The following is a 25192-nucleotide window of genomic DNA, read 5'->3' as shown; positions in this document are numbered from 1 at the left end:
TTCTACTTCTGAAGACTTCTAGAGTGTCCTGGAAACCCTTCTGTGGGAATCCTTGGGACTTCTGTTGGTGGGAAGAATTTCCCATGAGCACCACTTCCGGCCTGGAAGGGAAGTCAGATCTCTCTTCTCCCAGAGAGCTTCCTCCCCCCAAACCCCGCTACGCGAGGCTGCGGCGCACGGTATGGGTGTGTTTGTGTGTGTTTGTGTGGGGAGGGTGTTTGGAAGGAAAGTTACCAGGAGTCCCGTGGCCGCTGGGGAGCAAGGGTCCCGGTGACGAAGATAGGGGTTGTTTCTCTGTCTTCCACTTGGAAGCCTCCCCCCGCCCCACCCCCTCTTCAGCCACTCTAGATACATCTTGGGGCCCAGTCGAGAGTCGTACCCGTCCAAAGCGTCCTTATCCCTTTTTGGGGAGTGAAACCCAACCCCTGGGATCGTCCCAGAGGAACGTGAGCGGGGAATGCCCCAGCCAACCCGGCCGCCCGAATTCCGCGCCGGAGCAGCCCCCGGCCTCAGTCCGGAGAGAAATCTGCCTGTCGGCCTGGGCTGAGGGGACGGCGGCCGTGACCTGGGCCACGGGTGAGGGCGGAATAACTGGTGGGAAGGAAGGCTGCGTTTTCACGAAGGACTCGGGTGAAGCTGCAGAGCTGCCTTTGAGCCCTGACTCCTTGGCTTCCTGGGTCGGAGGAGATCTTGTAATGGAATGGTTCTTCGTCTCACACTAACAAGATGCCTGATTTCCTCAGGATCGAGGGGTGAGTGAGCGGTGGGGTGGTTGCCCAAAGCCCCTGATAGCTACACATGTGAATATGTCTGTCATTTATTTTTTGGAGGCTTCTGGACAAAATAGAACATAAAATTCCCTTGAATGAAGTAGTGTAGGGCATCTTTGCAGTTAATGTTTTTAGGCGTCAGTTTTTGTTACTGTTGACATTTGTGTCCCTGAAGCTCTTAAATCTAGGTGTTTAACTGTAAACTAATTTGGAGATTTGGGAATTGATTTCGAATCTGAACTTTGTTTGCCCTGGACTGTGTGCCCTGGAGCAAGGTATGGCTTTAAGGGAATGTCATCTACAGAAAAGGAATGAAGGTGAAGTGAAGTGACTCAGTCATGTCCGACTCTTTGCGATCCCATGGACTGTAGCCTACAAGGCTCCTCTGCCCATGGAATTTTCCAGGCAAGAGTACTGGAGTGGGTTGCCATTGCCTTCTCCAGGGGATCTTCCTGAGCCAGGGATAGAACCCGGGTCTCCCTCATTGCAGGCAGATGCTTTACTGTCTGAGCCACCAGGGAACATAAAACAGTTATTTTAAGGATTAAATAAAATGGTGCTCTTGAAAGCACTTAATTTGGTGCAGTTTCGAAGAACTCTAATGTACATTATTTCCTTTCATCCTCACATTAGTGTGGACAGGTGTTTTCCCCTTTTAATGGTGAAGGAAAAACTATTCCTCAGGACCACTGACTTCTAGTTCAGAGATCTTTTCTTTATCTCATGTTTCATTATAGCATAGTGATAAAAGATAGCATATTAAATTATTAAATGTTACTTATTGATTCATTTCAGGTTGAAGAATGTCCCGAGTTCCTTTGGGGAAAGTCCTCCTGAGAAATGTCATCCGGCACACAGATGCTCACAATAAGGTCAGAGATACACCTTAGTTATTCCTCATGGTTAAGGAGGGTAAACAGTGTGCTTGGAGTGATTTTGGTATAGTTCGAAGAGACAAAGATAAAATACATAGTTAGAATATAATTTGGTAAGTATTATAATGTAGACATACACAGAGTGCTTTCATCCACTGAGGAAGGAATAATGAACTCTGCCTTGGGAAATAGGGAAAGGCTTCACAGAATGGGTGGTATTTGAACTGCTGATATTTGAACTAGTTCTTGATGAACAGGTTCAAGTTTATCAGATGTCAGAGATCATTCAGCACAGAGGGAATATCATGTAGTAGCATATGGTAAGGAGCATGAAGCACTTAGGGCAAGAAATTGTATGCATCCATAAAGTGGAGAATTTGGGAGGTAATGGCAGAAGATGAGGCTTGAGTGGTCAGTTAGAGTTGGATTGTGATGCTTGGAGATTAGACTTTTTCCTGTAGGCAATAAAGAAACCATTAATTATTTTTAAGCAAGGTTAGAGATGTTCAGTTAGTTCAGTTCAGTTGCTCAGTCATGTCTGACTCTTTGCGACCCCATGAACCGCAGCACGCCAGGCCTCCCTGTCCATCACCAACTCCAGGAGTCCACCCAAACCCATGTCCATTGAGTCAGTGATGCCATCCAACCATCTCATCCTCTTCCGTCCCTTTCTCCTCCTGCCGTCAATCTTTCCCAGCATCAGGGTCTTTGCCAATGAGTCAGCTCTTCGCATCAGGTGGCCAAAGTATTGGAGTTTCAGCTTCAGCATCAGTCCCTTCCAATGAACATCCAGGACTGATCTCCTTTAGGATGGACTGGTTGGATCTCCTTGCAGTCCAAGGGACTCTCCAAGAGTCTTCTCCAACACCACAGTTCAAAAGCATCAATTCTTTGGCACTCAGCTTTCTTTATAGTTCAACTCTTAACATCCATACATGACCACTGGAAAAACCATAGCCTTGACTAGATGGACCTTTGTTGGCAAAGTAATGTCTCTGCTTCTTAATATGCTATTTAGGTTGGTCATAACTTTCCTTCCAAGGAGTAAGCATCTTTTAATTTCATGACTGCATTCACCATCTGCAGTGATTTTGGAGCCCAGAAAAATAAAGTCAGCCACTGTTTTCACTGTTTCACTGTATTTATATTTTAGAAAGATGATTTGTTAGCTGGGGAGGGGATAGATCAGATGGGTTGAAATAGTAGAGAGGCCAGTTAGGAGACAGTTGTAGTATTTCAGGTGAGAGATAATGAGGGATTCACATGAAAACAGTGACAGTAGGGATGAAGATGAAGAATTTAGGGACTGGAGTTCAAGGAACTTGATGATTGATTGGATGATAGTGATAATTTTGGAATCAAATATAACCACCTTGTGTGACTGAGTGAATGATGATGATGATGATTATGATGCAATTAATTGAGATAGGGAACAAAATAAGAGACAAATATGATGGGAAAGGTAATTAATTTGGTTTTTAACATGTTGATGGTAAGGTGCTTATAGGATATCCAGACAGTTGGCAACTTAGACTTTGAAGAAAGGAGAAAAATTGAGGCTGGATATAAAGGTTTGAGGGTTACTGATGCAGGAAGTGATAGAGGTCATGAGAGCAGATGAGGTCAAAACTTTAGTTGTCTTTGGTGAATTCTGTGCAACTCCTGTTTCAGTTCAGTTCAGTTTCTCAGTGGTATCCAACTCTGCGACCCCATGGATGGCATCACGCCAGGCTTCCCTGTCTGTCACCAACTCCTGGAGCTTGCTGAAACTCATGTCCATTGAGTCGGTGATGCCATCCAGTCATCTCATCCTCTGTCATCCCCTTCTCTTCCTACCTTCAGTTTTTCCCAGCATCAGGGTCTTTCCAATGAATTAGCTCTTTGCATCAGGTGCCCAAAGTTTTGGAGCTTCAGCATCAGTCCTTCCAATGAATGTTCAGGACTGATTTCCTTTAGGATTGACTGGTTTGATCTCCTTGCAGTCCAAGGGACTCGCAAGAGTCTTCTCCAGCACCGCAGTTCAAAAACATCAATTCTTTGGTGTTCAGGTTTCTTTATGGTCCAACTCTCATATCCATACATGACTACTGGAAAAACCATAGCTTTGACTAGATGGACCTTTGTCGGTAAAGTAATGTCTCTACTTTTTAATGCTGTCTAGGTTTGTCATAACTTTTCTTCCAAGGAGCAAGCATCTTTGAATTTCATGGCTGCAGTCACCATCTGCAGTGATTTTGGAGCCCCCAAAAATAAAAAATCAGGCACTGTTTCCACTGTTTCCCTGTCTATTTGCCATGAAGTGATGGGACCAGATACCGTGATCTTCGTTTTTTGAATGTTAGGTTTCAAGCCAGGTTTTCACTCTCCTCTTTGACTTTCATCAAGAGGCTCTTTAGTTCCTCTCCACTTTCTTCCATAAGGATGGTGTCATCTGCATATCTGAGCTTGATATTTCTCCCTGAAGTCTCAATTCCTGCTTGTGCTCCATCCAGCTTGGCATTTCACATGTTGTACTCTGCAAAAAAATAATAAGCAGAGTGATAATACATAGCCCTGAGTACTCCTTTCCCAATTTGGAACCAGTATGTTGTTCCATGTCTGGTTCTAACTGTTGGTTCTTGACCGGCATACAGATTTCTCAGGAGGCCGGTAAGGTGGTCTCGTATTCCCAACTCTTGAAGAATTTTCCACAGTTTGTTATGATCCACACAGTCAAAGGCTTTAGAGTAGTAATGAAGTAGAAATAGATGTTCTACTGGAATTCTCTTGCTTTTTCTGTGATCCAAAAGATGCTGGCAATTTGATCTCTGGTTCTTCTGCCTTGTCTAAATCCAGTTTGAATATCTGAAAGTTTTGGTTCCACACTGTTGAAGTCTAACTTGGAGAATTTTGAGCATTACTTTTGCTAGCCTGTGAGATGAGTGCACTTGTGCGGTAGTTTGAGCATTCTTTGGCATTTCCTTTCTTATGGATTGGAATGAAAAGTGACCTTTTCCAGTCCTGTGGCCACTGCTGAGTTTTCCAAATTTGCTGGCATATTGAGTGCAGCACTTTAACAACATCATCTTTTAGGACTTGAAATAGCTCAGCTGGAATTCGTCACCTTCACTAGCTTTGTTCATAGTGATGCATCCTAAGTCCTACTTGACTTCACATTCCAGGATGTCTGGCTCTAGGTGAGTGATCACACCATTGTGGTTATCTGGGTCATTAAGATCTTTTTTGTACAGTTCTTCTGTGTATTCTTGCCACCTCTTCTTAATATCTTCTGCTTCTGTTAGGTCCATACTGTTTCTGTCCTTTGTTGCATTCGTCTTTGCGTAAAATGTTCCCTTGATATCTCTAACTTTCTTGAAGAGATCTCTAGTCTTTCCGATTCCGTTGTTTTCCTTGATTTCTTTGCATTGATCACTGAGGAAGGCTTCCTTAACTCTCCTTGATATTCTCTGGAAGTCTGCATTCAGATGGATATATCTCTCCTTTTCTCCTTTGCCTTTTGTTTCTCTTCTTTTCTCAGCTATTTGTAAGGCCTCCTCAGACAACCATTTTACCTTTTTGCATTTCTTTTTCTTGGGGTTGGTTTTGATCATTGCCTCCTGTAGTGTTAGGAACCTCCATCCATAGTTCTTCAGGCATTCTGTCTATTAGATATAATCCCTTGAATCTATTTGTCACTTCCACTGTATAATCGTAAGGGATTTGATTTAGGTCATACCTGAATGGCCTAGTGGTTTTCCCTACTTTAAGTCTGAATTTTGCAATAAGGAGTTCATGATCTGATCCACAGTCAGCTTCTGGTCTTGTTTTTTCTGACTGTATAGAGCTTTTCCATCTTTGACTGCAAAGAATATAATCAATCTGATTTTGGTATTGACCATTTGGTGATGTCCATTTGTAGAGTCGTCTTTTGTGTTGTTGGAAGAGGGTGTTTGCTACGACCAATGTGTTCTCTCAAACAGTATGAAAAAATGCAACTCCTAGTTAGATCGCAGATGTTATTACTGTCCTATCCCCTGATATTTTGATTGTGAGTGAGCGTGTAACTGTTACATAAGCAGCCTCTGCAGTTGCTTTAAATCTCCCCTAGTTGGATGGTAAGCTTATATTTGAAAGCAGTGATTAAAAAAGATAAATCGAGGGCAAATTTAACAGAATATTATAGGAGGGCTTAGAAATAGCTGATTGTTCTTTGTGCAGCTGTACTCTGCTTTTCAGGAAATTATCTAACTGTTCTCATGCTATTTGTTTTGTTTTGCTTTGTTTTTAACAAAAATTACTATGTTGTGAAAAGAGACGTAGCCTAGAAAGTTGAAAGACCAGTCTTTATTAGCTTTTTGACGTTGGTAAAAATCTGTGAGCTTTTGTTTCTTCTCAGTAAAATGTAGTAATAGTACCTTTTTTTTGGCTTTCCTTGTAAGATTGCTTAACATTCAATAGAGATGATACAATTAAAATCACAAAGCATTTTAGAAACATAAGCGATGATCATTTGCTAACTGCAGCATACTTGGTTAATAAGGTGATGAGTGTATCTATGCAGGAGTTACAAAGCTCTTTTGTTGCTGCAGAATTCTACATAATTGAGATTTACTGAGTTGGATTGTTTAAGCACTCTAGAGAAACCAGAATTTGTTTCTCAGGTTCCTGATCAAAACACAGTTTGTAATCCAGTAACTAGTACAGACTTTATTTTCAGTTACTTTTCTGTGATGTGAAGTGTTATTTTTATTAACTTGTTTTTAAAAAATAAGTTTATTTATTGGCTGCACTAGATATTCATTGTCTTGCACAGGGACTGCTCATTGTGTGGACTTCTCATTTTGGTGGCCTCTCTCGTTGGAGAGCACAGGGTCTGGGGACACAGCACATGGGCTCAGCAGTTGGGGCTTCAGGCTCCAGAGCGCGGGCTCAGCAGTTGGGGCACAAAGGCACAGTTGCTTTGCGGCATGTGAAATCTTCCCAGACACGGGATCGAACCTGTGACCTCTTCATTGGCATGTGGATTCTTATCCACAGTCCCACCAGGGAAGTTCTAGTAACTTAGTTTTCTTTTTTTTCTTTCTTTCTTTAAAATCCAGATACAGGAGGAATCAGATATGTGGAAAATAAGAGAGCTGGAGAAACAGATGGATGATGCTTACCGGGGAACCAAAAGGAAAATGTTACCCAGCAGTTCAAGGTGAAGTTGCAACTCTGAGAACCAAAATATTCTCATCTCATTCAGAATCATCAACTTTTGTTTAAAAACATGATGGTGTGCTAAAGATAGATGAATTCAGTTCTTCTGTGAGTCTTTTAAGACTTTCCTTTTTCATAAATCTTGACTCAAGCATACAGGTAATGGCTATGATGCATATAGTCCCACTGTTTTTACTTATTTGGAATGGAGAACTTAAAAATTCTGCCTTGAACAATTGTAAACGTTAAGGATTCTGTGGATTCTGACCTTACCTGATGGCTTTTGACTTAAGATTTTCTATAGGTATGTTATGGTCACTTAGCTGATCATTCACACCTTTCCCTTTTTAGTCTTTCATCCTCTCTGCCTTTTTTTTAATCTACTCACTGTCTTAGTCACACAACCTTTCACATTACCTTCTTAATAATTTGAGTGTGAGTATGAAGGATTATGTAGGCTTAGTTGTCTTACCTGTGAAGTATAGGAATGTCAGAGTGTTGGAACATCTCCTGGGCCTCATATGCCTATTGGTGTAGAGCTGTTGTATGAAAAATGACTATAAAGTTAGCAATGCTGATTTCTAAAGCCATCCAGGGACATAGTTAATAATAGTGAGATATTTAAGGAGTGTGCCTGCTGAGTGTGTGGACTTTGGAGTGACTATGTGAATAGCTTTCCACAAGAAAGTATTCAGGGTATCCATGGTAAACATGGCAGGGTCTCAACATAAAAATAAATACCTTTTCAGTCTGTTTTCTCTCTGAGGATGGTTCTTTGAGAATTTGGAAGTACTTAGTGCAGATGATGATTTGTTTCGTGTTGGTTATTCAATTCCAAGTAACATTCCAAAACAAAATACTGTTCTTTTGGAGTGGACTATTAATGCCTGTCATGATAAGTCTTTAAAACATAATTTCTCTGGGGGCAGTTTTTTGATTGGCTCATTTCCCATTGTAGTCCTGCAGCTGTAACAGTGCCTCATAGGCATGTAGGAGGCCCTTAAACATTTTTGATAGCCTCTTAGCTGGCTTAGTGACTTGTTAGTGGGATTTTGTAGGCACAGGCTAGATTAGTAGTTCTTAACTGTTTTTCTAGTTCAACATATTCATGGGTTACACCTTGCTGCCACTATTACTGTGATCTAATTACAGTAGGAGCTGGTGTTAGGGAAGGGAGTGTATCTCAAAATTACTGGGGCAGTTTGAGATGTCCCCAGCTGTGATTATCGGTCTGCTTCCTTCAGAATTAGTGAGTGAGGTATAATATGCCCCAGTCCAAAAGTTATTTTGTCTGTACTCTGCAGTAGGAGGGGTAGTGATGATCATATTTTCATTGAATAACTGTACAAATTAAGAGAGGACATAATGTTAAAAAGATATATATATTTTTAAAGTATCAGGTTATAAAAAAGTATTAGGTTGTTTTGGTCTCCTTTTAGCTTGTCAGTGAGTTTTGTGAATGATATTCCATAAAGTAACCTTACAGATTGCTTCTGTATCTAAAAGTTCTTCTCTTTTCTCTTATAGCCGGATGCGCAGTGATGGTTTTGATGAAGAAAGTCAAAGAGACTACTGGAGGCCAAAGAATGAAATTTGTGGAGCACTGGATGATGGTTTTCTTAAGGCTAAATCCTGGAACAAGAAGTTATATGATTATGAAGCTAACATGCCAGATAGGTCTGTGACTAAATTCTTGTGACCATTAGTGATATTTGGCCTGAGAATGTGTACTTTTAAAATGTTCATAGCATACTCATAATAGCCAAAAAAGTGGAAACCCAAATGTCTGTCAGTTAATGAATGGATAAACAAAATGTGGTATATGGAATGGTAATGGAATGTTATTTGGCAAAAAAACGAATAAAGTACCGTAACCTGCTAGAACATGGATGAACCTTGAAAATGTTATGCTAGGTGAGAAAAGTCAGACACAAAAGGCCACTTATTATATGATTCTATAGAAAGTGGATTAGTGGTTGCCATGGGCTGTAGGAGATGCAGGAGTGGAATAACTGCTGATGGATTGTTTTTTGGGGGGGTGATGAAAATATTATAAAATCATAGTGGTAATGGTTGCACAACTCTGAATATGCTAAAAGCCACTGAATCATACTCTTTAAATGGGTGAGTTTTATGGTATATGAATTATATTTCAATTAACTTATTCAAAAAAGTTGTCCCAAGGTAGACAGCATTATGTTATGAAGTGTTTTTGGAGAAGTATTTCATAGCTGAAGAGCAGCATATTAAGAGTACCTCAGTGTTTCAAGGAAGAGAATGGCAAGTTTTCTTACAAATGGATAAAGGAATCCTTTGTTTCTGGAATGAGAGTGTATAGTATGGAAAATGTAACCAAGTTACTGATCTATAAATGTGGTGTTGACGCTTCCATCTCTTTTTCTTGTTGTGTGTGTCTGTGTATGTATACATTCCTAAGTCTGATTTGTCTTAGTTTTAAGAAATGTATGCATTGCTTTAGTAATACGTGTAATAAAACGTTATCTTACAGATGGGGCCACAGTGGATATAAAGAGTTATACCCTGAAGAATTTGAGACAGACAGGTAAGGCAAGTAGGCTTACTGGAAAAAAGTTAGAAACTAAGATTAGTACAAAGTCTGAATTATAAATGAAGTTCCTAATTTTTTACCAAGTATATGACATTTGCCATTAAAAATGTATCCAGAGAAATATAGGCAGTTTAGTTGGGAGAGGACTGATATTTTGCTTTTCCCTGACATTTGGCATATCTGTAGCATGTCAGTTTTATATACAGTGTTCCATATAGTAACTGAGTATGGCAGATAAGAATTTTTATCTTCATTTTAAAAATGAGGAAATAAAACTCAGTGATAAAGTCTGATGGTAAGCTTGTATCAAAGCTTTGATTTAAAATTCAGAGGTTAACCCCAGCTTCCCATTTAGAAAGCAGAATATAAAAATTATATAAATATACTTTATATTTTCTACAGTAAAGCAGTTTTTCTTTTTTATTAGTAGTGATCAGCAAGATATTACCAATGGGAAAAAAACATCTCCCCAGGTGAAATCATCTACCCATGAATCTCACAAACACAAGAAGTCAAAGAAGTCCCACAAAAAAAAGCAGAAAAAAAAGTCACACAAAAAACAGAAGAAGAGCAAAAAGGAAGCCACAGATATAACAGCAGATTCCTCAAGTGAGTTCTCAGAAGAAACTGGGGCTTCTAGTACCAGGAAAAGGAAGCAACCACACAAACGCAAGAAAAAATCCAGGAAAAAGTCTCTCAAGAAATCTCCTTTATTCTTAGAGGCAGAGAGTGACACTTCCCCATCAGATGATTCTGCCTCCAGCAGTTCTGAGGAAAGTGAGGAAAGAGACACTAAGAAGACCAAAAGGAAAAAGAGAGAGAAAAAAGTCCACATCCCTGTAGTTAACAATGAAATACAGGAGAGGACAAACAAACGCACAAATTGGAAAGTGGCTACAGATGAAAGGTCTGCCGAGAGTTCAGAGGATGACTAAATGAGAGAGCAGCATTCTTGTTTTCTGCATGACTGGATATTTACAGTTCTTACACCTTGGGGTTTGCCAGTGACGCTACTGCTGAGCACAGGGCCTGAGGTTAGAGCTGTCCTGTGCCATCTATATATGTTCTGACAGACGTCTTGTCTAGTTTGGCCTGTTAAACTTGATCCTCTTATTGTTAATAGGGTATCTGTTATTTTGTTATGAAGGTTTCTTGAAGAGATTATTTTTTGTGATTAATCACATTTAGGGTAGAGTGCATATGCAGCAAATTAAAGGACCCAGAAAGCTGAATCCAGTAAAGACCTGGGTATACCAGTCACAGTGTTGAATTTGGGGAAAGCAAGGGCTGGGGTCAAGAGATGGATTGAGCTAGTGCTATATAGGATGATATGATGAGGGAATATCGTGTTGCTCTTGTCTATTATATAATAGGTGCCACAACTTGACTTTGTCTTTAGCCTTGGTGCTTTGATCTTTTCTGTATTTTAGCCCCACAGATGTGGCCCAGTTTACTTAATAAGGAAATGAGCATAAGAACAAACAATTTCAATTCATGGTAACATCCTTAGACAGCTGTTATTGGTAGAAACTAGGGGTTTTTGTCAAATTTCCCTGCTGGACAGGGTCTGTGGCTGTACTCAGTATACCCCTAAACATGGGTGATTGGATAGTAAAAGGTTTTCCAGTTCCAGTTTATTGCCTAAATGCACTTATATTCAAAGTTGTTTCTTCAGTTGTCTTGGGTAAGTCCTCAACCAAATGAAGAATTAGGCATCAGTCATGCTATCTCATTGTGCACTGAAAAGGATTCAGGGCAGCAACAGCCATTTAAATGTTGTCTTCCTTGTTCATTTCTTAGTTAATGAACTTGTAGATTTCCCTTGAAACTAGGTTGAATCGATTCCAAAATGAAATAGGCTTCTCAGGGACATATCCATTTCTTCCTAGTCTGCCTTTGGATTAAAGCACCAAGCAAAGATCTTGTTATTTCCCTGTGCTATATACGGTGATCCTACTATGTTAATTCTTAAGAAACCAAACTCACTGGAAGAAGGCTGGCAGAACACAAATGAATTTTATTTACTACTGGCAGAACAAGTGACATTGTTTTTTCCTGGCTGTCACTTCATGGGCTGAGTAAAAATCTTGAAAGCTCAGACTTTTGGTCTTGGTTCTGCCATTAGTTGGTTATGAGGTTTGGAGCAGGTAAGTCAACCTCCCTGGCCTTAGTTTCCCCATGTGTAATACAGAAATACTTCATGGTAGCCTGACAGTGTATGACACCAGCAATAGACTATAACAACATTCCATGAGGTGGTAATATTTTATAGCTCTGAACTGTTAAATTGTTCTCTTTACAGAACAGATTTCTAATAAAATGCTTAGTCATAAAGTAAACAGTTGGGAGAGGTTCCCTAGCCCTTGACTCTAAGCAGGTGCTACCTTTTGGGATATTTATTTGAAATATTAGTACTTTGGTACTCAATTGCTGATGTGATGTTCCATGGTGCATATTTTTAACATTGAGATTAAGGGCCCAAGTAGGGAAGAACAGTCTATAATTACTACCTCTTAACCTAAAGCAATTGTTTTCTTCTTGGAGCAAGTGAAATCTTTGTGGGAAGGAGTTTTCAGCTTCTGGTTTTTTTTGTTTTTGTTTTTTAGCATTGTCTCTGTGCTCTAAAAGTTTTGATTCTAAGCACAGACTCAGGAAGATGGGCCAGTGGAACCAGGCTTCTCCAGGAAGTTGATTCTGTTTGGGTCTTGACTTTCTCTTCGTCTCATACTAGCAGGGCTCCTTCCCAGTGAACACACATCTTGCCTGTTTTGCTTTTTGCCATGTTTACTTTTTCTTGGTCATGTATAAGCAATAAAGCTGTTTTCTGTTCTTCACCTTTCTCAACCCCAAATTCTCTCTGATGCCTTAGGCTAAGGCTTTTGATGGTTCTTCCCACCCCCTTAAATATGGCTTAGGATGGCTCTTCAAAACCTAAGATCTCTCATTTGCACTACTAATGGCCTTGGAACATACTTATTTCTAATGTTCCTATCAATCAGAGATCTATATATTAAATCCTAAAATGGGATTTAAAAAAGAGTTGGAGAATTCACATTTATTGAATAAACTGTTGTGATACAAGATGGAATTTCTGAATTCCCAATAAATAAATTTCACTTTTTGAACATCTGATCTGTTCCTTTTTAGCACCAACAGGCTTGGTAGCTGCCTTAAGTTAATCTGACAGAGGACTGGCTGCCTTCCCCCGCTGGCCCTTCAGTCTGCTTAATCAGTCCTTGGCTGCTGCTGTCATTCTTCCAGGGGTGGCTTACTGCCCTCCTTTCTGTACAATCTGGGCAAACCGACTGGTGATAGCAAGAGTAGTGTCAATGAAGCGGTCCACACAGCTAGAGAGACAATTTTCAGTGCGAGAGTCTAAGCGATTCCCTGGCTTCTCCACACATTTATCCCAACATAGCTCCATGAAGTGATGCACCTAAGAGGAAAGAAAAATAGTTACTACTTGGGGTCTGCAGGCAGGCCTTATCTATGAATTTCCTTCCCATTTTTCTCATTTTCAGGCTTCCCTGGTGGCTCAGAGGTTAAAGCATTTGCCTGCAATGCAGGAGACCTGGGTTCGACCCCTAGGTTGGGAAGATCCCCTGGAGAAGGAAATGGCAACCCACTCCAGTATTCTTGCCTGGAGAATCCCATGGACAGAGCAGCCTGGTGGGCCACAGTCCACGGGGTTGCAGAGCCCAACAGGACTGAGCGACTTCACTTTAACTTTCTTTTCTCATTTTCTGTTACCTGACTAAACCATTCTTTGACTCTTTCCTCACTTCCTAATTTGTTACCAATACAGTCCAACTCCTCATTCCTGCCCTGCAACAATACTTTCATCCTCTCCTTGTCTATTTTTCTCCTAACTGAAAAATAGGTACTTTTGATCAAGTCACCCCAGTGCTGGCCTAATGCATCAGTTTCTTTGTCAGCCACTCAGGGCACTCCCTTATTTAACACCCAACCAATGTGTTTCAATGAGGTAGGTCCACACATAGCATACTTAACTTGGCCCTCAACACTCCTCCCTAATGGTTTCTCCAGTTTATTATCACCTCCTTGAGAGCGCCATTATTTTCTGTGTCACTTCCTTAATCAGACTGTAAAACTGCAGGCAGGATTGATAACTTATTTCCAAACTAACACCAGTGTAAGCTGGGAAAGCTATGGTACCAATTAACTCCCCCAAACCACTGCACTCATCTCATTCTAAGCCTATTCTTTAGCAGTTCTTAAGTCGTTGACCTTTTGGGGCTCAGGGACATGTGAGAATCAATGACGGTTACGGACGCAATCTACAGAAAAATACACACAGAAACACAGAAAATGTGTGCGCTTTCAAAATGTTCCGAAGATTTCGAACCAGGGTTCTTGCCACTTACCTTCCACGAGTCCTCCCCTTCCCACCACCTCCACTCCCCGCTAAAGCGGGCAATAACCATTTACCAAGGGCTTAGCTATTTCGGGAGGCTGGGGTACTAAGTAGTTAAGTCACTTCTTTTCGCGGTCTTAAAGGATGACTGTCACCTCCATTTAAGAGGCACGGTAAGAAGTGCAAAATCATGCAGCTAGTAAAGGTCGACGCCGGGGCTGGAACTATGCTCCGAAGCTCTTGTTCTAACCTAATAGTCTAGACTGACTACTTCAGCCCACTTTTATCCAATAATGCTCTACTACTCTATCGTTTTCAAATACATTATTGCTTATGATCCTCGACATCCTGTGAGGCAGCAGGCGACTGTCTGCTGTGAAACCAAGACCTACGGTGGATGGGTATTTTGTTTAGGGGCACGTGGCCTGTAAGGGACAGAGCAGTATGAGAAGCTGGGTCCTCTCAATGCCAGCCTAGAGAGCTCGCCACCCAACTAAGCTTCCGTGCACTTGCGTCGCCCGAACCTTTTTGCTTCGCTTTACACCTTCTCTTTCCCCTACGCTAGGCTCACAGGGCACCTGAGCACTGCAGGTAACGAGCGGCAGAAGTGACTCGTTTCTTTAGTGAGCAGAACTACGCGCAGCAAGCACGGAGCGGCGGGCGGCCGCCCCACGCCGCCAGCGTTCAGAGCTCCGCGAGTGCCTGGGACTTGTATTCACCCTTCTTTCTCTTCACACTAGTCCCTGTCCCCGCACCTGTGCAGTGAACTGCGCTTTCTGCTGTTCGGCCGCCACCAAGCGTTGCAACTCGGCCTCATCCGCCTCACCCAGCTCCGCCATCTTCTGCGTCCAGACACCGACCTTCAGAAGAGTTATCTGCGCATGCGGCGGGCCCGCGCCAATTCCAACTTCCGGTTCACGCGGCGTTTTCCTTTTCTGTTTTCTTCCTCGTCGCGGGCGGATGTTGTCGTATGACTGCTTCCGGGTTGCTGGTTGACCTTGAACCTTCCAGAGCGACATGGCGACTCTCTGGAGGCTAAGTGTCCTCTGCGGCGTCAGAGAAGGGCGAGGTGAGGACAGCCGGAGGTTTAGCACAGCCTCCAGCCGGGGAAAGGAATGCGGTTAGGATTCGTCTGCTGGGTGGTGAGACCTTTCCAGCGGGGGGGCGCGGGGGAGGGGTCCCTCCTTTCCTTTGGCCCAGCATGACCAGCGTTGTCTTCGGGTCCAGATGTCCACCCGAGTGCGTATTTCCCCTGCTCTGGGCTGACGTGGTGATGGGGGTAGCCTGAAAGTTATAGTCCTGCAGCGGCTGTGTGCTCGAGTTCTCTTTTTCTCCGCATTCCCTGTCTTTGGAATGTTCCCACCCTGGATCAGAAAAGAGTGTCAGTGTTTAAGTCCCAATTTACGTATTGGTCGTTTTCCTTGGAGTTCAGTTCGATACTCGTTGAGGGGGCGTTTGTGTTGTACAAGGTACTGTAGTATGATTGGGTTAAAAATGTGAGAAAGCGTAGTTCCAACCCTTAAAAGAGTTTCCATTTTTATAGGAGAACTACATAAGCGTAACATGACAGAAAGCAAAAACTACAGCACAGTATCTAAGTTGTATGCCAATCCAGAAGACTATACTAGCTCTGTGTTTTGGAAGGATTATCTTGTCTCACTTGCTGAAGGAGCTGTGCCTGATTTGAGTCTTGAGGGTAGGGAAGGCCACAGGAAGAAGGGCATTACAGTTAGAGCTAGTGGGATGAGCAGAAGCAATGATGAAAGGCATAGAAACTGCTTGTTGTGAGAGAAAACAAATCGGTTGTTAGAACATGAAGCTCAAGGTGAGGAATGAGATGGTTCTGGAAAAGTAAACTGAAATCAAATCTCAGAAAAATTTGTCTTGATGTGGAGTATGCATTTTTCTTTATGTGAAGGGGAGCCGGTGAAATATTTGACACAGATTTGCAGTTAGATTGACCACCTTGATAACTGTGTGATATTATAGATGGCCATCATGGTAGATGGGACAAGCTAAGACATAAGTTAGGAGATGAATTGAGACACTTATTGTAGTAGTCTAGGCAAGCATGGTGAGGTCCTGAAATTGGAAAGTACTACTTAAGAGTCTCAAGAAATGCTAAGGAGTTATATCAGTATGATTTGGGATTTGACTGAATTTAGAAGGGAAGTCTTACATGATTTCCAGATTTTTGGTTTAGGTTGACGAATGACTGGGATATCATTAAATAAAATGAGGAACATGCAAATGAGAGGCAAGTTTGAATGAGAAAACGTGTTGAAGGGTGATTTTAGTTTTTGCCTTAGTGAGTTTGAGGACCAGGTGGGGTACCTCAGGGGAGAGAGCTTGCAGGTACTCAAACTTCTGAAACTGCAGAGAGATCAAGCCTGGGCATACAGAGTTGAGTGTCACCAACCTAAAGGCTCTAGAAGTTGAGTGGACAAAATGTCTAGGGGTGGGCCTAGGCAGCAGGGAGAGCAAAGGGCAGATGATGGATTCCTAGGTGAGCATTTAAGAGCAGAGGCAGGAGGAGACTGATATGATCAGAGAATCAAAGGGAGAAGCTGAAGAGAGTTCTGTCAGAGAAAAGAAGGGAGAAGCAGCCACCAGTGCCTTGTGCAGAAAGGCCCAGTAAGATGAAGACTGTTGGATGTGGCCACCTGAGAACATTGGCGATTCATAAATGCAGCTTTGGTGTGGATACGGACGAGTTGCAGGCCATGAAGAATTTTAGGGAAGTGAGGAAGTCAAGGTGATTTAGACAGCACTTTAAAGAAGCATGTTTAGAAATAGGAGAAAGGAGGGGAAGAGTGCATGGGCATTATAGGACATAGGATGAAGAGAGGGGTTAAGTATATTACATCAGTTGAGGGAGAATGGTCAGTAGGAAGAAAGGAGGGGTTAAAGATACAGGAGAGAAATTATCTTTTATTGAGTGCTTATAACACTGTGGGACTTAGGCTGAACATCTTACATATATTATTTAATTTTCAGCAGAGTATTATGAAGTAAATAGCAATGTTTTCGTTTTACAAATGAGGACATTGAGGCTTGGAGAGTCTATTTAACTTAATTGTCCATTGTCTCATAGCCAGTATTGATAGGCTTGGGTGTTCTTAGGTCTATTTTTTAACCAAGATCTATAAGAGGACAGAAAGGGATGAGTTCAAGCGTGCAAGCACAGAAATTGATCTTAAAAAAGAAGGTGATATCTCCCAAACTAGGCTGAATTACTTGAAGACAAAGACTTTGTCTTTATGTCTCTTGCTGTTGTACAGAGCATAATTTTGTTTGTTGGATGAGTAGATGAGTGAAAGGATAAAAGAGCCATAATTAATTTTTAAGAATTGGTCAAAGTGAAGCCCTTTTTGCAGAAGTGTTCATTGATTTATCAGTCTTTCCATGGCTGCTTAGTCTAGTCTTACAGCAACCCAGTGAAATAGATGCTATCCACATTTTAAAGATTAGATGGTTATTCCCTATTTGGGGTTAAGTAGCTTACCTATGGGTCTTCCTGGGTGGCTCAGTGGTAAAGAATCAGCCTGCAATGCAGGAGACCTGGGTTCGTTTCCTAGGTTGGCAAGATCCCCTGGAGGAGGGCATGACAATGAGAATCCCATGGACAGAGGAGTCTGGCGGGCTGCAGTCCATAGCGTCACACGGAGTCAGACATGACTGAAGCAGCTAAGCAGCAGCAGCAGCTTATCTATGGTCATTTAGAAAGTCCTGTTACAGGAAAGGTGCTTATGATTCCCTTGATGTCTCTTTCCTCAGCTCTGTTCCTCCGAACCCCAGTGGTCAGACCAGCTCTTGTCTCAGCATTTCTCCAGGACCGACCTGCTCAAGGATGGTGTGGAACACAGCATATTCACCTGTCACCCAGCCACCACTGTATGTGCATCTTTGTCTGGGCTGGTTATCCTGCCTTTGGCAGGACTTGCTCTCTCTGAGGGGAACTCTTGGCTCCAGCTCTGTCGAGTGAAGACCTAGTCTACACTTGTGGGCACACATTGCTAGCATGGTTGAATGATGCCATTTCCACTTATACAGAACCTTCTGGTCTAAGTCTTTTTAAAATGTTTAAGTTTCTTAAAATAGCTCTGTAGGGGGAATCTGTTCAATGTAGTTTAGTTACCTTTATTTATTGGAGAGGAGCCAGATCTGAATAATTTAGAATAGCAGACAATTAAAAAAATTTTGCATATTTATAGCTATAATGATATGCTTGTTTTTATTTAGGTTGCTATTAAAATCATGTTATTTCTTGGATGAATACTATTTGGTATTGTTAAGTCTTAGAAAATCCATAGGAGAATAATGAGGTAACTGTTTTCATTTTTAAAGTCTAGAAACATCAGTATTTTATAGAGATAAAGTCTTTTGATTCTTAAGCCTGTCACTTGAAAGCCGCTTCTGAGTTATGAATAATTAAGCAAGTATAGTTTTTCTGCTATTTAGAATTATTTTATCTTTGAAAAGTTTTTGTTGATGAACTTTGTTCAGTTAGATTTAGCAGAGCGATTTTAACTTGGGGTGCATGGGACTGAAGGAAAGTCCCCAAGGTTGTGTACATAGTTTGTAACGTATGTATCTATGTGCATTTTTCCAGGACGTAACTCCATTGATAATAAAACATTCCCAAAGGGGTATGTAACCCCCCCCCCAAAAAAAAAGAGGCTTTCAAAGAGATGTTTAAAGCCCATTTTGTTTTTACTTGTTTAAAAGAAAGTGTCATGTTCTTCTCTATATTGAGCTATTTATAAGTAACAGAACAGAAGAACCATAATCCTAAAAGTTGACATTAGAACTGTGCTTCTCTTTTAATTGACAGGCTTAATTTTCTTTTGGGAGGATTTTTAATATTACTTAGAAAGATTAAGTGTAAAATCATATTGATGTTTTAAAGGAATTCCTCAGGTATCACCAGCTTACATTTATAAGGTATCTGTCTATTATATTGAAGTCCAGGGTTGGTAATTGTGCAACGATATTTCATCCATCTTCTTGCCTCTAAGCAGAGTGGATCTCTCTTTTAATTAATATATGTAGGCTTTGAGAAACCCTATGCTGAAAGACTTCAGAGAAGGGAGCTTGCATCTTTCTCATTTACCTCCTTTCTGTCACCCACTTTATGCTCAGAGTTAAATCTTAAATGCATACTGTTTGCCGTTCTGTTAGTCTGGGTTAGTTTGTGGCCAATACTGAGATGTGTATTTCCCCTGAAACTCTTAGGAATCTTGTCCTTCCTTTCTATAGCTGGCTCCAAGGCTGCATCTCTCCACTGGACTGGTGAGAGGGTTGTCAGTGTTTTGCTCCTGGGCCTAATTCCAGCTGCTTATTTGAATCCTTGCTCTGCGATGGACTACTCTCTGGCCGCAGCCCTCACTCTCCACAGCCACTGGCAAGTACAGCAGTCTTTCCAATGTTGCCTTGTCTGTGCAGTTTGTTTTCTGTGAGCTTATCTCACAGTTGCATATGAGGGAGAAGTTGCTCAAAATACTGAAGATCTGAAGAGATCAATAAAACATACGTAAACGATTTATATGCCCAAATTTGTGTATCTGTGTGCCTACAAGATGTCTTCCTTTTCATATCTGAGAGGCTTTTGAAGTTAGCATTGCTTTTGAGAGTTGCCCATTTTATGTGGTTTGGCAAGGACAGTATGCTGTCATGGGTGGGGAGGTGTTTTTCGGATTGTTAGAACTGAAAGGACTTGTGGGAGTATCTTAGCCAACCCTGTTATTTAACCTCTGTGGAAACTAAATCCCAGGGACGTTAAATAACTTGTCAGAACCATTTTCTTGATAGTATTAAAGGGGTTGTTTGCTCACCTAGTTTTGTTACTTAGCAAGCATTGGTTAGAATAACCCTTCAACCAGATAGACCTTTCACAGTAAATGATCCCAGTTGCTCTTGAAATACTAGATCACAAGTACAGTAGGATTTCTCTGATGTGTGTATCTTGAAAGAAGATGAATCTAAATTGATGAAAAATCAGAATAAAAGATAAATCTAAAGTCATGCTTTCTTTTTTTTTTTTGACTATGCTGTGTGGCATATGGAATCTTATCTTAATTCCCTAACCAGGGGTCAAGCCCACGTGCCCTGTAGTGGAAGTGTGGAGTCTTAACCATTGGACCACCAGGGAAGTCCTAAAGTCATACATGTTAAAAATTGCAATTGACTTCTCCAGTTACCTTATTAATTCTCTCCTTTTTAACATGTAACACAAAAAAGACTCGAAAGAGTTGTCTGTAATTGTGCACTAGTTCTTTAGCGTCTCGTTTTTTAAACCTGCATTGATTGGGCTTTTATCCCAACGATTTAACTGAAGTTATTCTCAACAAAAATCACTAAAGACCTTCATTTTTCCGAATCCAGTTGTCCATTCTTTGTTCTCCCCTTGAACTTGGTAGTTTTCAACTTAATTGAATGATGTCTTCTTAAGTAATTTTCCTTTGGCTTCCTAGACACCATCCGTACCTTGTTTTCCTCCATCCCACCAGCTCTGTATACCTTCTCTGTCTCCTCAGTCAGCACCTCCTCTTGTCTGACCTCTGAATAATGAAGATCTGAACCCTAGGCCCATTCTTGGCTTTCTTAAATTTCTCTGCCTACATACTTCCCCCAGGTGAGTTCAGATAGACCTCTTTTTTTTTCTTTTTTCAGATGGCCCTCTTTTCCTGAACTGCAGACTTAGTATTTGCAGTTGTCCACTTGGATATCTAGTAGGCATCCCCAATGTAATATTGCCCCAAATCACTCTTCCCCTCAAATCTCTCAATTTCTCCTCAAAAGCTGCTTCTCTCCTGTTCTTCAATAATTGAATTAAGTCTTGTTGCCCAAACCAAAAATCCTAGGAGTCATTCTAAATGCTACTTTTTGTCTTAACCCCGCCACCAGTCCATCAGCTCTTTCTTTTAGTTCTGTCCTCACAACATAGCCTGAATTGTCACTTCTTGATATCCTTGCTGTCACCACCGTAGCTTAAGGCAAGTTAAGCCAGCAGCCTTGCCTCAGCTACTTCAGTTGCTTCCTAACTAGTTCTCTATTTTTGTTCTTGTTGCCCTTCTGCCTGCACTGTCCATTCACCACATACAGCCAAAGTGACCTTTTTATAGGGTAAAATTAACATTTATCTAAAGAAGATAGAGAAATGGCAAAAGGTACACGAAAAAATGTGTTTGTTATTAGAGAAATGCAAATCAGAACTACACTGAGATGCCATCATACTCCTACTCAGGTGGCTGTAATCAAAAAGATGGACTGTTACAAGGGTCATGAAGTTAGAATCCTCATATATCTCTGCTGGGAATGTAAAACATTGCAGATACTTTGGAAAATAGTTTGGCAGGTCTAACAAGTTTTTACAACAGAGTTATAATATGAGTTAACAACAGAGAGTTGCCATCTGACGCAACAATTTCACTTGTAGGTGTATACCTACTGAAAGTGAGAGCATATGTCCCCATCCACACAAAACCTTGTAGCATAATGTTCAGAGCAGTGTTGTTTTAGCCCCAAAGGCAAAGTCGTCCAGATGTTTCAATTAATGAATAGATAAATAAATATATGTTTACAAAGGAGTGTTATTTGGCCATACAAAGGATTGAAGTGCTTATCCATACTACAACATGTCTGAGCTGTTAAAATACTATACTAAGTGAAAAAAACTCAAGACAAAAGGCCACATATTATATGGTTTCATTTATATAAAATTTCCCAAATAAGCAAATCTGTAGAGACAGAAAACAAATTAGTGGTTGGGTAATGGGCTGAAGCATACAGGGTTTATTTTGATGAAAATGTTCTGGAATTAAATAGTAATGGTATTGCACAACTCTGTGAGTATCCCAAAAGCCACAGAATTGTTAATTTTATGGTACGTGAATTATATCTCAGTAGAGCTGTTATTTTAAAAAAGTAAAGTTAGGTCATTTCCTACGTAAAGCACATCTGTGGTTTCCCATTGTGTTCCATGTAAAATTCAGACTCCTTGTTTTGACTTTCATGACCCTACGTGATCTGCGCCTGCCTTGTGATTTCCCTGTTCTCAGCCACATAACCTTTTTACTGTTCCTCAAAGACTCTAAGGTCATTGTTACTTTTGTTTGGAATGTTCCTTGCATTCAAACCATCCTTTCTAAAATATTCCTTCATAGCACCTATGTACTTTTTCTTTCTCTTCACTGGAATGTTTGTTCCATTAGGGTAGTAATACTGTCTTATTTGTGTATTCTCAACATCTGTAACAGATTCTAGCACATAATAATCTGCTTAATAAATTCTTTTTGAATTAATGAAAAACTCTGTAGGCCACTTGTTTTGCTTAAAAAAAAACCAAGTTTTTGTAAATAGAGTAGGAATTAGTTACTGTCTCATATAAATGACTCTGGGAAATTGAATCTGAAGAATAGGAAGGTATTTTTATTATATTGTTAGGAAACATTTGTTTCCTTCATCTTGGTTATGATTCTTGTTACTATGGGCTTCCCAGGTGGCGCTAGTGGTAAAGTACCCACCTGCCAGTGCAGGAGACTTAAGAGACTCGGGTTTGATCCCTGGGTTGGGAAGATCCCCTGGAAAAGGAAATGGCAACCCACTCCAGTATTCTTGCCTGGAGAATCCCATGGACAGAGGAGCCTACTGGGCTACAGTCTGTAGGATTGCAAAGAGTTGGACATGACTGAAGCAACTTAGCACGCACTTGTTACCATGAATTGCATTTTGACCTTGACTGATTATTTTTTGCAGCCAAGTTAACTGAATAGCCTTCTAACCTGACATTACTTGTGGCTTTTCATTTGTACTGTGATTTTTTTTTTTTTTTTTCCTTCAGGGGCATTGGACAAGTTGTTACTGACTATGTTCATGGAGATGCAGTGCAGAAAGCTGCCAAGACAGGCCTTTTGGTGCTCTCAGCTTTCACCTTTGCTGGGCTCTGTTACTTCAACTATCATGATGTGGGCATCTGCAAAGCTGTGGCTATGCTGTGGAAGCTCTGACCTTTTAGACTTAATACCTTGAGAATTGATTGTACACCTCCTTGCCTCTGCTCTGTCATGCCATTTCAACTCACGATAAGAAGGAAAAACATTGGTGAGACAAACCTCTTCTCCTAATCACCTGATTGTTTTTAGAATTTAATCTTTGAAGAAAGATTTGAGAGAAGTTGTATCTTAAGAAATTATAAGTCTGATTTATGTATTCTGGGGAGCTAATGGAGTGTCTCAGCTTTTCACAAGTCTCATAGTATAACTGAACATTGTATATGAGCTTTTTGCCTTTTAATTGATCAAACTCTTAAAGGGAATTCAGCTTTATTACTCTCGATATCTGATCAAACGTCTGTATTTGTCCTAGGATGATGGAGAAAGGGAAAGACTTAATTCATAAGTAAAGACTGCAGAAAATTAGGCAGTGTTTAGTTTTTGTAAACCTCCCCTTCTGTTCACTTGATACCAGTTACTGATGGTTACATGTCTTAGGGAAAATTGAAAATTAGAAATGCTGATATTTCACATTACTGATTTCTAAATCCTAGGAAGAAGAGCCTGGAGAGTTTCTGAATGTAGAAAAGTTCTATTTAGGAAAGAGGTCCCTTTATAGATGTTTCAAATTGTTACAGATTCTAAACCAAGACTTAATCCTCAAACGTGTTTATTTTACTTGTCCTAAAATAATCTGTCCACAAATATAAAATTATAAGTGATAAGTTGTTGTTTTCCCACTGGGAATTTCTACTGTGAAAATGTATTCCGTGAAGGTAATTTTTTAAAAAAATAAAATGCTGCATAATAAAAATTTATTCTACTCTTTTATGTCTTAATTGTTCCTAGTTTTATACGGTAGAACTGAGTGTCTGTTACATATATGGCTCTGAAGCAGGACTGAATTTCCTTTAATTTCTTTCTGAGTTTAGCAGATAGGTAAGTTAGACACAAAGTGCCGTAATACAAAAAAGACTTTCATGTAATAGGCAGAAATATACTGAGTATAAGTAGTTTGGTATGAGGAGACTAAGGTTAAGTAGTAGGAATTAAATTAGGTCCAGGTTATGGTGTTCTGTGAATGCCAGCCTTTATATTCAAATTATATACTGTGTGCAGTTAGTTAGTCTGGTCTAAGGAATGAGTGTAAGGCATGATGGTTTCATCTAGCAACATAGATTAGATGGAAGTGGGTGCATTTCACTTCCTGAGGACCTTATTCCACAACTGAGGCAAACTACTGAAGGGGAGGTGGCTAGAAAGGTAAGTGTTCATGCTCGAGGTTAAAGATGAGGTCCCCTTAACATGCCTTCAATCTTGTAGGAGATTCAGATGTGTATTAAGGATTTAGGAAGAGATGGTTAATTCTGTCTGGGGGCAGGTTAAAGGTTTCAGAAGGGGGTGGTGCCTGAATAGTAGTGCTTTGTCAGTGAGTGGTGGTGGTGGGCTGGTCTGTCTTGGTGGGGAGGAGTATTTTTTACTACTGACTTTCTTCAGAGTTGGTTGCTCATGATGATGATAAAAAGCAGACTGACCTTTAGTCTGTTTCATTATTGTTTTAAAATCTCTATAGACAGTGTTCCCCCTTAAAGTCATTTCTCCATCCCCACCCAGCCCCTCAGTACCCGACTGCTGTAACATGGAATGGAGAAATGGAATTTTCCATAGAAGCAAAACAGGAGGGCAGTGACTGAGTAATGTGGGAATCTTGTAGCTATCACCAGTACCATCAGATCCTAGTTGGATCGACTGAGCGACTGAACTGAACTGAACTGAACTGAATGCTAATGAGCTTCATTAGATGGTAATTGAATGTTAGAGTCGAGGCTGGTTGGGTAACGCCTGCCCCTAGTCCTGCTCAGTTTTGTAATTAGGTTGGAAGCTCACCTATCACTTTGGAAAAATCAATGGGTTGCTATGAACTGCTGGAGCAGGAGGGAGGGTGAGGCAGGGGCTGACAACAATAGGAAGTTTCTGAGGTTAAGCAGGACATGATCAGAATTGTGCTTCAGAGAGAATTTAGGTCGGTGAACTGGAGGCAGAAGAGTGTGTAAGAAGATAGATGTATGTAGAAGACAGTGGTGGTGGAAAGGAGGAGTCACTTTTAAAGGTAGAAGTCAACATTCATTGGTTTGATAGGTGTTAAGTAGCTTCTATAATTGGCACCATGCCTGGTACTGTGGTGAAAGAGGTAGGAATTTATCTCAGAAGGAATTCATAGACTAATTGGGACAACAGATAAATGACTGCCACTCCAGTACTCTTGCCTGGAAAATCCCATGGACTGAGGAGCCTGGTGGGCTGCAGTCCATGGGGTCGCTAAGAGTTGGACACGACTGAGCGACTTCACTTTCACTTTTCACTTTCATGCATTGGAGAAGGAAATGGCAACCCACTCCAGTGTTCTTGCCTGGAGAATCCCAGGGACAGAG

At 40.9% G+C, this 25192-nt stretch overlaps 3 protein-coding genes across 8 annotated transcripts; 2 read left to right on the top strand and 1 right to left on the bottom strand.

Annotated features, from left to right (window-relative positions):
- C15H11orf57 (chromosome 15 C11orf57 homolog) lies at positions 104-12517 on the top strand. Of its 5 annotated transcripts, XM_005689442.3 has the most exons (7): positions 106-179; positions 744-752; positions 1566-1642; positions 6724-6824; positions 8351-8500; positions 9333-9386; positions 9820-12517. In XM_005689442.3, the coding sequence occupies exons 3-7, from the start codon at positions 1574-1576 to the stop codon at positions 10325-10327; spliced, it is 882 nt and encodes a 293-aa protein (XP_005689499.2). In that variant the 5' UTR covers positions 106-179; positions 744-752; positions 1566-1573; the 3' UTR covers positions 10328-12517. The 5 variants fall into 5 exon arrangements, with proteins under 5 accessions (XP_005689501.2, XP_005689499.2, XP_005689498.2 ...); XM_005689444.3 differs by lacking the exon at positions 744-752 and having other exon boundaries at positions 104-179; positions 9823-12517; XM_005689441.3 differs by lacking the exon at positions 744-752 and having other exon boundaries at positions 108-179.
- On the bottom strand, positions 12428-14805 carry TIMM8B (translocase of inner mitochondrial membrane 8 homolog B). Its single transcript, XM_005689448.3, has 2 exons — positions 14523-14805; positions 12428-12828 (listed from the first exon to the last, which is right to left on the bottom strand). Exons 1-2 carry the CDS (start codon positions 14784-14786, stop codon positions 12661-12663), a joined length of 432 nt encoding a protein of 143 aa, XP_005689505.2. The 5' UTR covers positions 14787-14805; the 3' UTR covers positions 12428-12660.
- SDHD (succinate dehydrogenase complex subunit D) lies at positions 14722-23588 on the top strand. 2 transcript variants are annotated; one of them, NM_001285731.1, is given in 4 exon segments: positions 14760-14836; positions 17545-17661; positions 19027-19171; positions 22610-23505. In NM_001285731.1, coding segments are annotated over 4 exon segments (480 nt in total). In that variant the 5' UTR covers positions 14760-14784; the 3' UTR covers positions 22776-23505.

The sequence above is a fragment of the Capra hircus genome, chromosome 15 (genome assembly GCF_001704415.2).
Source record: "Capra hircus breed San Clemente chromosome 15, ASM170441v1, whole genome shotgun sequence".
Taxonomy (NCBI): domain Eukaryota; kingdom Metazoa; phylum Chordata; class Mammalia; order Artiodactyla; family Bovidae; genus Capra; species Capra hircus.
This window is presented reverse-complemented; position numbering and strand designations above follow the sequence as displayed.